The sequence below is a fragment of the Simochromis diagramma genome, unplaced genomic scaffold, assembly GCF_900408965.1.
Source record: "Simochromis diagramma unplaced genomic scaffold, fSimDia1.1 OVJJ01000320.1, whole genome shotgun sequence".
NCBI lineage: Eukaryota > Metazoa > Chordata > Actinopteri > Cichliformes > Cichlidae > Simochromis > Simochromis diagramma.
The window spans coordinates 6,009,259-6,023,647 of NW_024386773.1; the positions used below are offsets into that span (position 1 = coordinate 6,009,259).

Consider the following 14,389-nt stretch of genomic DNA (forward strand, 5'->3'; position numbering starts at 1 on the left):
TGAACCCACAACCTTGTTGCAGTAAGGTGACCATGCAAACCGCTGCACCGCCCTGATCTAATACAGGATTTCCTTGTTTCTTCTACAGCTACACAAACACCTTCTGGTGAAACACTGTCACCCAGTGGTGATATTAGTTCCTTTAAACGACACACTTGCACAGTTTTTCATGCTACTAGAAAGCTTCCCAAAGGAGCTCGACAGCCCCTCCTTGGATTTAGTTTGTCTCAGTATCCTCTGTCTTTTCATGTAACTCCAGACTGAATATGCGAAGATCAGAGCTCAGTGGGATCCACCATCTGCTAAAGCTCCTTCTCCTCTTGTTGCTGAGTCGGGCAGTATGTTTGGGCTTTCTGTTGTGCTGCAGCGGGATTTAGGATCAGATGCTTCCCTGGAGGTTCTGCTTGATAGATCAACATCTAAAGTCTCTTAAGCCACAGAATTATGTGTCTGCTATGCAAACATGCACATAAATGACATAAATGAGATTAAATGCTGATTTCAAAATTCATATTTTTAATTCTCTGACTCCACTGGAGTAGATTTACATGGCAACTCAAAATCCATCTTATGTTGCTATAAAACTTTTCTCCCTTTAAACATTCAAAGCCTAAGTGATCATAAGTGAAAACCCAATTACAGCCTTTTAGATAAAATCCAAAAGAAATTCTTTGGTTAATACTTTTTGATCAGTGATTATTAGAATGATTGTTTTACCCTGACTGAAATAGAAAATTTTTAAAACCAGACTTGCACATTCTGAGAGCACAGAATTAAGATTAGTTGGAAAACTAGAAACAACACACAGCAAAATAAAGAAAAATTTTTTTAAAAAAAAGTCTGAGAGTTCAAATAAACCCTCCCACAGATTTTATATGGGAACCACTATTGCTGGGTTAAAGTAACACTTATTAACACCATCTGAATTTGAATGCACACCAGTTAGTTCACCTGTTCCACCATCCAGGTGTTGTTTTTCCCACCATGAGTTTGACATTGAACTTAGCTAGGAACAGAGCTTCTGTGCACAAAATACTGCTCTGAACATGAGGTGTCCAAGGACTGTTGGTTGTACCATACAGCCATCTGGCACAACATAGAAAAATTAGTCTGGACCCTGTAAGACGTTTGAACATCAAAGGGCTTCAAAGCAACTCAAGTCATGATGTGTAACAGCTGAAACCTGACTCTCTGATATCAAAAGCAGATCTCATCTCTCAGAAATATGTTATAGATATTATTGAAAACTGACATCTCATTGGCAAAGTCTGTTTGAACAAAGCTGAAATTTATTTTATCTGACATGTCAGACTGAATAACTCTAAAAACAAATTACAATACCTTTAACAGGTAAGGACTCCCATTGATAGAATGATTTGTGGGTAATTTCACTTTAGGTTCTTTTTCTATGATGCAAAAATATTTTACTTTACTAAACACAAACATCCCAGAAACCCTCCTGATGAATAACTATAAACGTCAGCACTCCAAATCTTCTTCAGAGAACCTGCCACCTTATAAACGACCAACACTAAGTAAGACAGCTGCTCCATTACTTCCTCAAGTTTGCCATAGTGTATGAATCAACACTTTTTTATTTGGCACGGAGTTGTTATAACATTTGATGCCCTCATGCAGACCTCCAATTTATCTGGACTTGAGACCAGCAATAGGAGTACACCAGCTGGTGACCTCCTAAGGCAGGTTGTCCATGGGCTACTAAAACTGACTTTAGAAATAAAATGAATGAATGAGAAATAAATGGGAATATTTAAGCTGTCACACCAACTATCTGCATGTCATCCTTCACTACATATATGAGTCTCTCTCTCCACATGCCCTGTCTATCCTGGTCACTCCAAGTGAAAATCTTAACATCTTCACCTCTGCCACCTCCTGTCTTTAGGTTAGTGCCACTGTCACCAAACCACACATCACAGTAGGTCTCACCAACATGCTGTAAACTTTTCCTTTTGTGCTTTATGCTGTCCTTGAAATTTGTTTCCACACACGCCACACACACTCTTTTTTTTTTTTTTTTTTTTACCTCTCTTCACACTGTCCATTGCTTTGGAAAATGAAATAAAATCAATAAAGAAAAATAAAATCAAATAACATCACATAGATATTTAATGCATTTAATATTTTAGCTGTTCATGTACTTATTTATGTGTGAGTTTAAGAGTTTTGAGTGTATGTCCTTAATGCCTACAAGCTCGCCTGCGAGTCCAAATTCAGGAGGTAAAGTAATATTTGTGGCTTCTGACAGGCGCATGCGCAGTTTTCAGTAAGGAACTCGAATGTTGTAGGCGCTTTAAAAAGTTTATATTATAAATGAGAGTCGGTTCCTTTTTCCGGCGATTACGGTGATTACCGGAGGTCTGAGAAGCTGCTTCGGGGTGTGAAACGAGTGACTGGAGCAGTTTTGTGCGCGCTGGGGGGGTTATGGTCGCAGGAGGACTCGAGTAACGTGAGTGTCATTATGTTGAAGTAGAGAAAAACTGACTTTATCTCCTTGGGATTGTTGGTTCCTCGCTGTAGCAGCTGTCTGCTTCAAGAGAAAAAAACTTTAAAGTAAAGATGTCCTATTCAGCAAATTCATTAGTGAAGGCTACTTAACGAAGCTAACTTTAGCTGGCTAACTAGTTGCTATACATTTTATGATTTTAGACATGCTTTAGCCATCTTTTAGCCATGTTTTATAGACGTCTCTGTCAGTATTTGTTGGCTTTATGTTGCCAGTTTAGCTCCATGCTTTGTTTTGGTCCTTCTGTCTGTAGGTAGTTCTTTATTTTCACGTGTAAATAAATACGTGCGTTCATTTGCAGCTTAATGTGTTGTCAAACGCCTTAAATTGTCTATTTTTACAGTGCACTTTGGTATTGAAACGTCTCCCCTGTGAGATATTTTCACTTTGTTTCGCTTCCTCAGTGAGAACAAGGGAATTTCCTGCACTCATGTTTGTACCCTAACACATTTTTGTCTCTCACGAGTCATGCAGTAACTCACATGGGCTTACCTGGATATTTTCTTTTTAAAAATTCCATCCTGGAGTATTGTTTATTTTTTGTTAAACGAAAGTCTGGTGCTATATCAAAACACATTTTGTATATTCTAAGCTAGCTCCCAGTAAAAATTAGCATTTTTTTGTGCATCTCATCATTATTGCTAAGAGGTTGTGTGAAATAATAATTAAGATCTTATATCATAGTCTTTGTACACTTCTGCATTCCCTCTTTCTCACCTGGTAGCTGTGATTTCACTCATCTACCTGCCCTTCTGTGAAAATGGCATGTTACACAAAAATGAGCAAAAACAGTATAAACTGTTACCTGTTATTATTCAGGGGTTTTTACTGAAACTTACTTCTTCAAAAGTACGTTTTTAGAAAATAAGTAGCAGAATTTTATTGCAGAATAATCCAAAATACAATACAACTTAATTATATTTGTATATATTTAATAAAATTATTATAATAATTATTGATTTGGGTTTTTGGTGAGGATGCACCTTTAAATCTGTATTTTTTTTTTTTTTTTTAGTTATATCTAGTAAACTACATTTAATAAAAATGCTGGCCATTGTCTCTATATGTGGGATGGGGAGGACTGAGGATAAAAATCGTGTCCATGTCAAGTAGTTATTTGGGTCACACTATTACGAACATGAAAGTGTTGTTCTTTAAACTTTACAGGTAAAAAAAAATGACACGATGGCTCTGGGCCACTAAAAAAAGTATGCTGGGCATGTTGAACAACCAGCTGCTGGGATATTTTGGTTAATGCTGGTGTATGCATTTAATTTACTGAGTGCTTCTCCTTCTAAAATTGTAATCTAGTTTTGTTATTTCTTAGACATTAAAAGCCATATAATTGACTTTGGCTGTTTTTGTGTGGGGAAGTGTTATGTTGAACAGTGCTTTTATATCAACATAAATATGTTGTTAACTAATTAAGGTTCAGATTAATTTCTTTTAAACATTTCAGAAAGACACAGCTGATGATATTTTGTTTTCTTTAAACAAACTAATAATATCCCGTTTAGACAAAGTAAAGGATGCATTCGAAAAATATCGTATGAATGTTTATTTTCTGTATTAGAAGTACCAAAATTACATTTACTTCCCTGTGAATGTGCATATATACATTTCAAAATGTCTCCTCCATAACTGAAAGGATTCACTTCAGGTCTATTTTAATCATCCTGGTTTACATCATCATTGGACCACAACAGGTTTCCAAACCAGTTGTGTTGTAACAATCTGTCTCATGAGTTCTTGAACATTTTTTTTACTTCCTGCTTTCAACAGAAGCATTATGACTCGGTCACAAACAATGATCAAAGCACTTTTTTTTTCAGATCACTTAAATCACAATCTCAAATAGGAGAATGTAACCCCACTTAAACTCTTTCACAGTGCAAAAACAAACAAAATGATTAAAAACATTCGTCACTGGGTGCATGTACATCTTCACAGTTACTTGTGCATGTGAAAGCATTACTCAGTATCTGGACATATCAGTGTAAAAATACAGTAGAGTTGGGCTGTTTTTAACAAGATATTCACCCTCTTTGGACTCTTAACAAGTTAAAGTTTAATATTTAAAGTTAATGATGTTGTTATGAGATCAAGTCAGGCTGAAATCCAAGCAGAATGGCTTTTTTTTTTCCTGTAACCTAGTTTGACCATCAATATAATAGGATATATGATAGTTTCAATATTGAAACTGCACGTTTAATGGCTGTTACATTAAATAACACATAAAACATCCAAAATTTCAAAAAGTGCTTTTTGGGTAAACTTTAACAGGCCGTGTCATTGTGTGTGACAGGTGGCTGGTCAAAGAATGTTAGAGCATATGAAAGGTCTTGTTTTTACTCACATTTAGATATCAGGCTCACCTTTGCGAGCTGCAAGTCTTCCTGTGTTTCACAGTATAAATGTTCAATTTTATGTTGAGTGGTAAATGTGCTAAAGTAATGGTGCACAACTCCCCAGCTGATTCGCAGATCAGGTGGAAACTGACTTAGAAATTAAATGCATGAAATTATTAAAAAAATAAATAAAGATGGAGTGCTCCCATAATAATGATGATGCTGATGTTTTGGACAGGGCACAGTGAATCAGCATCAGTGCACACATCCAGTGAGGGCGCCATGTGGTGGTTCCAGCAGGGAATGTGCTTCCTCCCTGCCGCTCTGGTCGTCTGGACGGCGGCGTCCTTCATCTTCCCTTACATCACGGCGGTGGTGCTGAGACACGTGGATCCTTTTGTGCCGTACATCAGGTCTGAACAAACACAGAGGAAATTTAAGTATTTTTGATGTTAAATAATAATTTATTGAACCTTTTGATCTGTTTAAGAAACAAACCAGACTTTTATAAACCAGCATTTGTTTGGTGTTACAGTGACACAGGAACGATGGCACCGGAGAGGTGTGTGTTTGGCATCATGATGGATGTGTCAGCCTTTTTAGGTAACACACACGGCTCTATTCCGTAAAAATGGTGTAAACACACAGTCATAACAGTAAAAGTGCTCAAACACATAGTGTAGCTGATGGTTATTGTGCTTGCAGGTATGGCCACGATGTACGTGCGTTACAAACAGGTGGAGGCTCTGTTGGGTGTGGACGATCTCAAACTCCTCAGATTGAACTGCATCGGGCTCTGGGTGGGCTGGACCAGCTCCTTCGGGATGTGCGTGGTGGCCAACTTCCAGGTGCGTGCTGCTGCTGGTCTGGAATCATTTTCTACATGCTCAGGTTCTGACGCATCGATCGTGTTATCAGTGTATCTCTGTGTCTGTTTGAGCAGAAGACCACCATTTTCTACATGCACCTCGTGGGGGCGATTCTCACCTTTGGGTTCGGGGCTCTTTACATCCTGCTTCAGTCGGTGCTCTCCTACTGCATGCAGCCCCACATCCACAGCAGGACCATCTACCTGCTGCGCCTCTGCATCGGATTCTGGACCCTGGGCAGCATCATCAGCAGTATCCTTCGACCCGCTGACCCTGTGTAGTCGTCATTTTTGCTTTAATCTAAAACAAGCAGGAAACTCAGGGCCTGAGAATGAAGCCAACAGAAGCAGTGCCTCTTGCTCCTCAGCCAACACACCCAAGTTGGCTGTTTCTTTGGCAAGTGTGCTTATAAAACACTCCAGAATTAGTCAGTTGAGCCATTGCACTGTTTTCATGCCTTTTCAAGCCTCTTTAAAAGTTTATGTTCCATAAAATTCAGTCAGTTACTTGGCAGTAATGTCAACTAACTGATTAATGCGTGTTGCACAAGTGCAGTTCATCATGCTAACACGTGCTAGATGATAATTTAGCAATAACCACCACTAAAGACACATTATACACAAAAATAATAAAAGCATATGCATGAATAGCTGCAAATGCATAAATACAACCCTTTAAAATGTTCTGGTGAAGCATTTAAATCCAGTTTTTCCTGTGAAAATATCACCAGGCAATCAGTCGAAGGGTAAATACCGAGGATGCAAAACATGCAGTCCATAATCGGCAGCTGCATCTGTCTTTTAGTCTGTTTGTTATATCCGATGTCCTGATGACTCTGAAAACAGTCCTCAACAGCCTATCAGTGTTTATATCTTCAGTCATCATGTACACCAGTCTGATAGGTGTCGACGTACCTCGCAAACTTCACTGGACTCCTGGAGAGACGGTCAGTAGTCTTCTGAGTGTGTTAGAAGGTTGAAAGTCATCAAAGTATTTTTTTAGTAGTTCTCAAGTCAAGAAAAATATGTTTTACTGTATTAATTCTTCAATTTTTAAAGTTTTGTCAGCACCAACAGCCACAGAAGATCTTTGATTTTAGCCAGCAGCTCTGAGCAGATGAACTGCTCCCACTGGGACACAAATACTCTTCATTTAGTATTACTGCAGCATTCAAGCTTGTCCTCTTTTTCCTTCAGGGTTACACGGCTCACATTATCAGCACAATCTCTGAATGGTTTCTGGCCTTCTCCTTCATCAGCTTCTTCCTCACCTACATCAGAGATTTTCAGGTACTCTTTGTTTCACTCACAGCAGCTGCTGAAGGTCTTATTTGACAGATTTACTCGTAACATAACACAATAATGATCTCGGCCTTGCTCCGGGGGCTTAAAAAGGAAAGTCATTTAGGTGGAATCCTTTTTTTCCCCTCCCCCTTTGACTCAGGCTAATAAGTTTCTGTACAGAACAAATTAGCCCGTGTTGCTTCGGTCTAACTGAAATACCACAAAACCACAAATGATGCCACTGAAGAGTAAAAAAAGAAGAAAGCATTCCTTTTATGTCTGCATTTACAAAGACCCGCTTCCTAATCTTTTCTTCTTTTTTTTCTTTCCTCCTTCGTAATAAAGAAAATAAATCTGCGAGCAGAGGTTGATTTGCAGAGCAGTCACCTGTACGACTGGACTCACGGGCACAACCCTGCATCACATCACAACAGTCGCGCACCCTCTGAAGTGTCTCCACTGCTGGCGGGAACAACATGATGAGAACAGGACTTCCTGCACCAATTTCTTTCTTTTTTTTCCCTTTATATTTTAATTTACATTTAAAGGCATTTTATAAAAGGTTTCTGACAGCTGTAGTGGTTCATAAAGAGTCAGTACGCACATACAGTGTCTCCTCCTAACATGTAGTCAGACATTAACGTTCGGCTGTTATGCTAATATTTCTTTCTCTACCTCTATAATGTGGAAGTGAATTTAGTTTGAGTCTTAATAATCCACAGCAGGCAGATGTCATAGTAAATATATCACCGAGTCCTGGCAGCATTTATGGTCCCTCCACACTTTTTTTCTGTAGCATGATGAGCAGGAAACCAGAGAGACTAAACGGGTGTTAATATGGTTTTATTTTTTACCATTTTTAAAAGTCTTTTTTTAGCTTTATTTGAGTTTTTGTTATTTTTTTATATAATATGTGCGGTATCTGTAGAAGTTCAGATCAGTACATTCAGTAAACCTGCATGAAAGCTGCTTCAAGCTGGTTGTGTTGACAACTTTGACCAATTCAGTTAGTTAGGGTTGCCATTTGTATTGTTCCAGCTTTTCACTCCTGAAGCAAACATTTAATCTGAATTTGGTGAATAACCTTCTTTGAAATCAATATTACAAATCCGAAGAGTCGCACATCTCAGTTGTCCGTTTTTTATTTTTAGTGTGTGTGTGTGGACTCTTTGTGCCTTTACTCTGAAGACACGTGTTTGACTGGTGGTCCTACTCGCAAAGAGATTATCTTTGTGAACAACAAGGTTATTAATACAGATATAAAGGACATATCTTTAGTTTTAGTCTTTGTTAGTTTGGTCGGATTTGTCAACAAGATGTCTGATGAGGTTTTGGTGCTTTTGTTACTGAGACTTGGATATCTACATGACTGAGACTCACCTGCCTTTACAGTCTTTTGTTTTTATCTAGTCTGATTTTCTTATATCTGTCTGGTGACTAAAATTTACACATTGAAATGGATAAAAAAAATGAAACTGACATGAGAAAACCTGCTCTGGAAACTAACCAAAAAAAACAAACTTTAAGTAAAAATGAAAATTAACTGAAAAAACAAAAAATTACTCTTGCAAACCACACATTTGAAAACCATCAGACAAACAGAAAAAACACTGAGAATCATGCAGATTGTGAGGCTTTCTTGAGAGGATCCTCCAAATATGTGGGAAAACCAGAGTGCTGGCAGGTATCCCATCACCTTCCTTGTATAGGGTTCGGTGGAGAAAGAAATCAGAATCAGAATACTTTATTAATCCCGAAGGAAATTAGGGTTACAGCAGGCAGCACGCTAATGGCGCATGCTAAATCAAACTAAATAAAAACCTGTCTGACTGAAGAGAGAAAACTAAGAGGAGAGATTTTTTTTTTATTATTATTATATGACCCGGTCAACATGAAGCTTTTGCACTTTTCTGTCAAACTATGTAACCGCTTTGCACTTTTTATCATTACTCTTTCAAAAAAAAAAAAAAAAAAGGGTATTCATGTTCATTTATGAATCATTACTGCTGTTCCTTCAGCAGTCTCTGGAGTCATTAGATGGAAAACTACTGTTTAAATCGAAGTCAGTCTGTTTGTATTTGAGTTGAGCTGCCGGCTTGTTCAGTTCAGCAAACATTAAGTTTCATTCAGTCGTGTTTGGCTGGTGTCAATAAAAAAATAACAATGCAGTTATGTTATCAGAAGCTAACCTGTAGTGTGCCACTGAAATGATTTTGATCACTGAAAGTGTAAAAACATTCCTAAAGAAAGACTTTTATAACTTGGTTTCTAAATAGTAAAATTTTAAAAGAATTTTATCCTTTACATTCTTAGTTCATTGTATCTGTTTTGGCATATGTTGTTTCCTGGTTACTTTAAAGGTGCGCTGTTCAGGTCTTGTTGAGGAAAAAAGGTTTACTGTCGGTGTGACACTCTAAAGTGCTCAATTTATTATTTTACTATTTTTAAACAATATATTTTTGTGTCTCCTGGCACACTACAGATGGCACTTCCTTGCTGTCAGTTAACATGTGATATGTTCTCATATCATATCATATCTACAAATATATAATCAAACAAATATATAATCTGAGAACGAGCTTCTAACTTTAAACCCTTGTTTCCCCTTCTGTACTGTGGCATCTGATGTGCATTTTTATACAAAAACTAATAAAGCTGCACTTGTGTTTCAATACTTTACATAAATGTAAACTTCAGTTCTGTCTATACAAATATTTTGATATAAATAAATATGTAAATATACTGCTGTTTTCTAGTCGTTTTTTTAGTGTTTTATTAAGAGAAGGACTGGGCATGTAAATAATCCTAAATTCAAATCTGAGGGGTTTAATTTCTCATGGTGGAAAAAAAAAAAGCTTTTTAAAAGCTTTCACCACCAGGGGGCAGCATTTCCAGTGTTTTGAGGCTGTGCCACCAAAGTACAGCCCAGGGGTCCGTTCTTCGTACCTCGTTTACTACATCCAAGATCAAATGACACATCCAAGATCAAATCATCGCGCCAACTTTGAGCTCGCTATTCCGGTTCTCCGAACACACCTGTTGTTGACGATTAGTACAGCTGGATGAAGTAATGTGAGATCACTGGGTGGCTTAACAGGGGCTACGCATCGATAGTAGAAACATTGATCGGCAACCCTTTGATTGGTCGGCGAAAATGTCGAAGGAGCGCGCTCAGTATTTTTCGGCAGCAGAGCAAGAACTCTTGATTGAGGGATTTCAGGAGTTTCAGAGTGTAATTAAAACGCAAGGGAACACTGCAAAGGCTGCAAAAGCAAGGAGAGAGGGCTGGCAGAAAGTTGCTGACAAATTAAACTCGTAAGTAATTTATTATATTATATGACATCATATCATATTATATTATATTACATTATATCCTCTTTCACATTAGAGCCACAACAGGACCCACTAGAACATGGGAACAAGTAAAAGTGAAATATAAGAATATTCTACAGAATGGTAATATTTATCACTTATATTACTTTTAGTCTCTTGAAAAGAGACCCTGAAATAATCTGTTTGTTTGTTTATAACAGCAACCAAGAAAAGGGGAGAGCAAAAAAAGACAGGTGGTGGTCCTGCACCCCCTCGTCACACCCCGGCAGAGGAGCTGGCCCTAGGGTTGAATGCCACCAGACCCATTGTTGAGGGCATCCCTGGGGGCAGCTCTTCCTTAGACCAGCAGCCGGGGTGCAGTAGCAGCAGCACCTTCATAACTGGTAAATGAGCTCATAATTCTATTTGTACAATGTAAAATATTTGGTTGTTGCCTTAATTAACATGCTTTTTGTACTTTGACATTTATTGACATTGTGGGGTTTTTTGTGTGTAGTTTTACATAACACTCCATCACTTTTACCTGTTCCCATGCAAGGGGTGACTGAAGCATGCACAGTAAGTTGGGAGATATATATATCTTTTTTTTTTAATTATTTAAACCAATAGGCTGTACCACATCCCTTTGTAACACCATTTTGTTTCCATTGCACAGGACAGTGACGCAACCCTGTCAGATGACTGTGGTTTGGAGGAAGTCCCTGTAAGTTCATGCATAATTTGGCCTGAATTTCTATCTACTTGTGTACTTCTATGTGTTTCTGACTGCAGTATGATTTGCAGGCAAAGAGGCCGGCAGAGAGGCCTGATACAGAGGTGGGCAGTGTTGTAATTAATTTTACTTCCTACAGGGAGTGCAGAATTATTAGGCAAGTTGTATTTTTGAGGAATAATTTTATTATTGATCAACAACCATGTTCTCAATGAACCCAAAAAACTCATTAATATCAAAGCTGAATGTTTTTGGAAGTAGTTTTTAGTTTGTTTTTAGTTTTAGCTATTTTAGGGGGATATCTGTGTGTGCAGGTGACTATTACTGTGCATAATTATTAGGCAACTTAACAAAAAACAAATATATACCCATTTCAATTATTTATTTTTACCAGTGAAACCAATATAACATCTCCACATTCACAAATATACATTTCTGACATTCAAAAACAAAACAAAAACAAATCAGCGACCAATATAGCCACCTTTCTTTGCAAGGACACTCAAAAGCCTGCCATCCATGGATTCTGTCAGTGTTTTGATCTGTTCACCATCAACATTGCGTGCAGCAGCAACCACAGCCTCCCAGACACTGTTCAGAGAGGTGTACTGTTTTCCCTCCTTGTAAATCTCACATTTGATGATGGACCACAGGTTCTCAATGGGGTTCAGATCAGGTGAACAAGGTGGCCATGTCATTAGTTTTTCTTCCTTTATACCCTTTCTTGCCAGCCACGCTGTGGAGTACTTGGACGCGTGTGATGGAGCATTGTCCTGCATGAAAATCATGTTTTTCTTGAAGGATGCAGACTTCTTCCTGTACCACTGCTTGAAGAAGGTGTCTTCATGGAACTGGCAGTAGGACTGGGAGTTGAGCTTGACTCCATCCTCAACCCGAAAAGGCCCCACAAGCTCATCTTTGATGATACCAGCCCAAACCAGTACTCCACCTCCACCTTGCTGGCGTCTGAGTCGGACTGGAGCTCTCTGCCCTTTACCAATCCAGCCACGGGCCCATCCATCTGGCCCATCAAGACTCACTCTCATTTCATCAGTCCATAAAACCTTAGAAAAACCAGTCTTGAGATATTTCTTGGCCCAGTCTTGACGTTTCAGCTTGTGTGTCTTGTTCAGTGGTGGTCGTCTTTCAGCCTTTCTTACCTTGGCCATGTCTCTGAGTATTGCACACCTTGTGCTTTTGGGCACTCCAGTGATGTTGCAGCTCTGAAATATGGCCAAACTGGTGGCAAGTGGCGTCTTGGCAGCTGCACGCTTGACTTTTCTCAGTTCATGGGCAGTTATTTTGCACCTTGGTTTTTCCATACACTTCTTGCGACCCTGTTGACTATTTTGAATGAAACGCTTGATTGTTCGATGATCACGCTTCAGAAGCTTTGCAATTTTGAGACTGCTGCATCCCTCTGCAAGATATCTCACTATTTTTGACTTTTCTGAGCCTGTCAAGTCCTTCTTTTGACCCATTTTGCCAAAGGAAAGGAAGTTGCCTAATAATTATGCACACCTGATATAGGGTGTTGGTGTCATTAGACCACACCCCTTCTCATTACAGAGATGCACATCACCTAATATGCTTAATTGGTAGTAGGCTTTCGAGCCTATACAGCTTGGAGTAAGACAACATGCATGAAGAGGATGATGTGGACAAAATACTCATTTGCCTAATAATTCTGCACTCCCTGTATATGACATATATTGACCGTTAAATGTTGTCTCTACAATTGAAACAGGGTGACATTCATTTGCTCTATAAGAGAAGTCTCCAGCAAAAAATGGAGTATACTGAGCTGAAGAAACAAAAGCTTCTAGGTGAAATCAAACTTCAAGCTCTAATGAGGCAAAAACTTCAACTAGAAATCGAGTTGCTTCAAAAGGAACTTCAGAGTAAGTAAAAATACACTTTCATACAGAGCACTATTGATGACCTTGCGTGACACAGTATATATGATTTTTTTTTCCAGGCAAATGATGACTCGCTTTTTTTTGATGAGACAGAAAAAGATGCTCAAATAAATTTCAATGAAAAATATGTTTTGTCATGTTTTTAATATTCGAAATTGTGCTGCACAATTCTGTCCCGTGCAGCTCTGCCACTAGGTTGGTCCAAGTGCACTGGCTGGAGGTCATCATCAGGCTGCACCTCCACCACAGGAGTCCTCTCTTTTCTGATGGTGGCAATGTTGTGCAGTACGGCACATGCAACAATAATGTCACATGCCCTGTCAGGTGCAACCCTCAGACTTTTCAGACACTGAAATCTTCCCTTTATTTGCCCAAAGGTCATTTCAATGCGTGCCCTTGTCCTGGCTAGAGCTGCATTGTAGCGGGTTTGTGGCCCAGGGTTGGGGTCAGGGAACGGTGTCATGAAGTACTGCCTGCATGCATAACCCCTGTCTCCAAGGAGAATCCCATTGTAGGCCCCTGTGTAATGGAGAAATGCTGTTATGTTAGGCCCAAAATAAGTATGAAATATCAAAATAAGTCTCTTTTTCTTACCACGCTCAAATAATGTGCATAACCCTGACTCTCTGAAAATCCTTGAGTCATGCACTGATCCGGGCCATTTAGCTTCCACATTTGTGATATGGCACAGAGTCACACACCATCTAAGAGATTTCATTATATGTGAACACACTCCTTTTCATTATATATTACCATCTAAAATATTAGTATTACTCACCTGCACATTTATACTGTGAACCCCCTTTCGATTGACAAAATCCCCTTCATTGGGGCCTGGGGGGGCCTTGATCGCAATGTGTGTGCAGTCTATGGTACCAATCACATTAGGGAAGCCTGCGGACAATCGAGCTATAGTTACAGACCTAGGTCATGATTGCATCACATTCATTATCGAATGTAATGTACCTGCAATGGGGGAGAAAAGCCCTGTTTGACAACCTGCGGTCTTAAGTGGCTTGGAAAAACCACAAACACACCCAGGAAATGCTTGAGTGCCAGCTATACTTTGCGAATGGAACGGCAGACAGCACTTTTGCCAATGTTCTCTGCGTCTCCAACAGCGTACAGAAACGTGCCACTCGCAAAGAAACGCAAGGCAATGCACACAGTTTGTGCAGTTGTTAATGCCCGACTACGGTGAGTGGAACTCTTAACATAGGGATCCAACAAGTTGGTTAAGTAAATAATTCCCTCACGGGAAAATCGATATCTCTCTATGAGCACACTGTCGCGCTGAGCTAAAGGATCCTGTCTATCCCGCAATATACGCTGAGTTCTGAAAACTCTCCTTATCAATCTTGCACCTTCCGCAATGGGTGGCTCGCGCACAAACGGACA

At 39.1% G+C, this 14,389-nt stretch overlaps 2 protein-coding genes across 2 annotated transcripts; one reads left to right on the forward strand and one right to left on the reverse strand.

The window, feature by feature from the left end:
- Positions 1–2,273: 2,273 nt before the first annotated feature.
- On the forward strand, positions 2,274–8,572 carry dram2b (DNA-damage regulated autophagy modulator 2b). Its single transcript, XM_040004923.1, has 8 exons — positions 2,274–2,470; positions 5,114–5,288; positions 5,411–5,478; positions 5,581–5,723; positions 5,819–5,996; positions 6,608–6,690; positions 6,941–7,033; positions 7,373–8,572. Exons 2-8 carry the CDS (start codon positions 5,158–5,160, stop codon positions 7,505–7,507), a joined length of 831 nt encoding a protein of 276 aa, XP_039860857.1. The 5' UTR covers positions 2,274–2,470; positions 5,114–5,157; the 3' UTR covers positions 7,508–8,572.
- Positions 8,573–13,055: 4,483 nt separating this feature from the next.
- On the reverse strand, positions 13,056–13,963 carry LOC120717092 (putative nuclease HARBI1). The gene is made up of 3 exons (XM_040004935.1): positions 13,770–13,963; positions 13,586–13,695; positions 13,056–13,510 (listed from the first exon to the last, which is right to left on the reverse strand). The coding sequence occupies exons 1-3, from the start codon at positions 13,775–13,777 to the stop codon at positions 13,134–13,136; spliced, it is 495 nt and encodes a 164-aa protein (XP_039860869.1). The 5' UTR covers positions 13,778–13,963; the 3' UTR covers positions 13,056–13,133.
- Between the last annotated feature and the right edge of the window lie 426 nt (positions 13,964–14,389).

Coding starts and splice junctions, on each gene's coding strand:
- LOC120717092 (XM_040004935.1), bottom strand. Junction 13,511..13,585: donor ATGCACATTATTTGAGCGTG/GTAAGAAAAAGA, acceptor TCCATTACACAG/GGGCCTACAATGGGATTCTC.
- dram2b (XM_040004923.1), top strand. CDS start 5,158: ATGTGGTGGTTCCAGCAGGGAATGTGCTTCCTCCCTGCCGCTCTGGTC. Junction 5,997..6,607: donor CCTGGGCAGCATCATCAGCA/GTATCCTTCGAC, acceptor ACAGCCTATCAG/TGTTTATATCTTCAGTCATC. Junction 7,034..7,372: donor CCTACATCAGAGATTTTCAG/GTACTCTTTGTT, acceptor TTCGTAATAAAG/AAAATAAATCTGCGAGCAGA.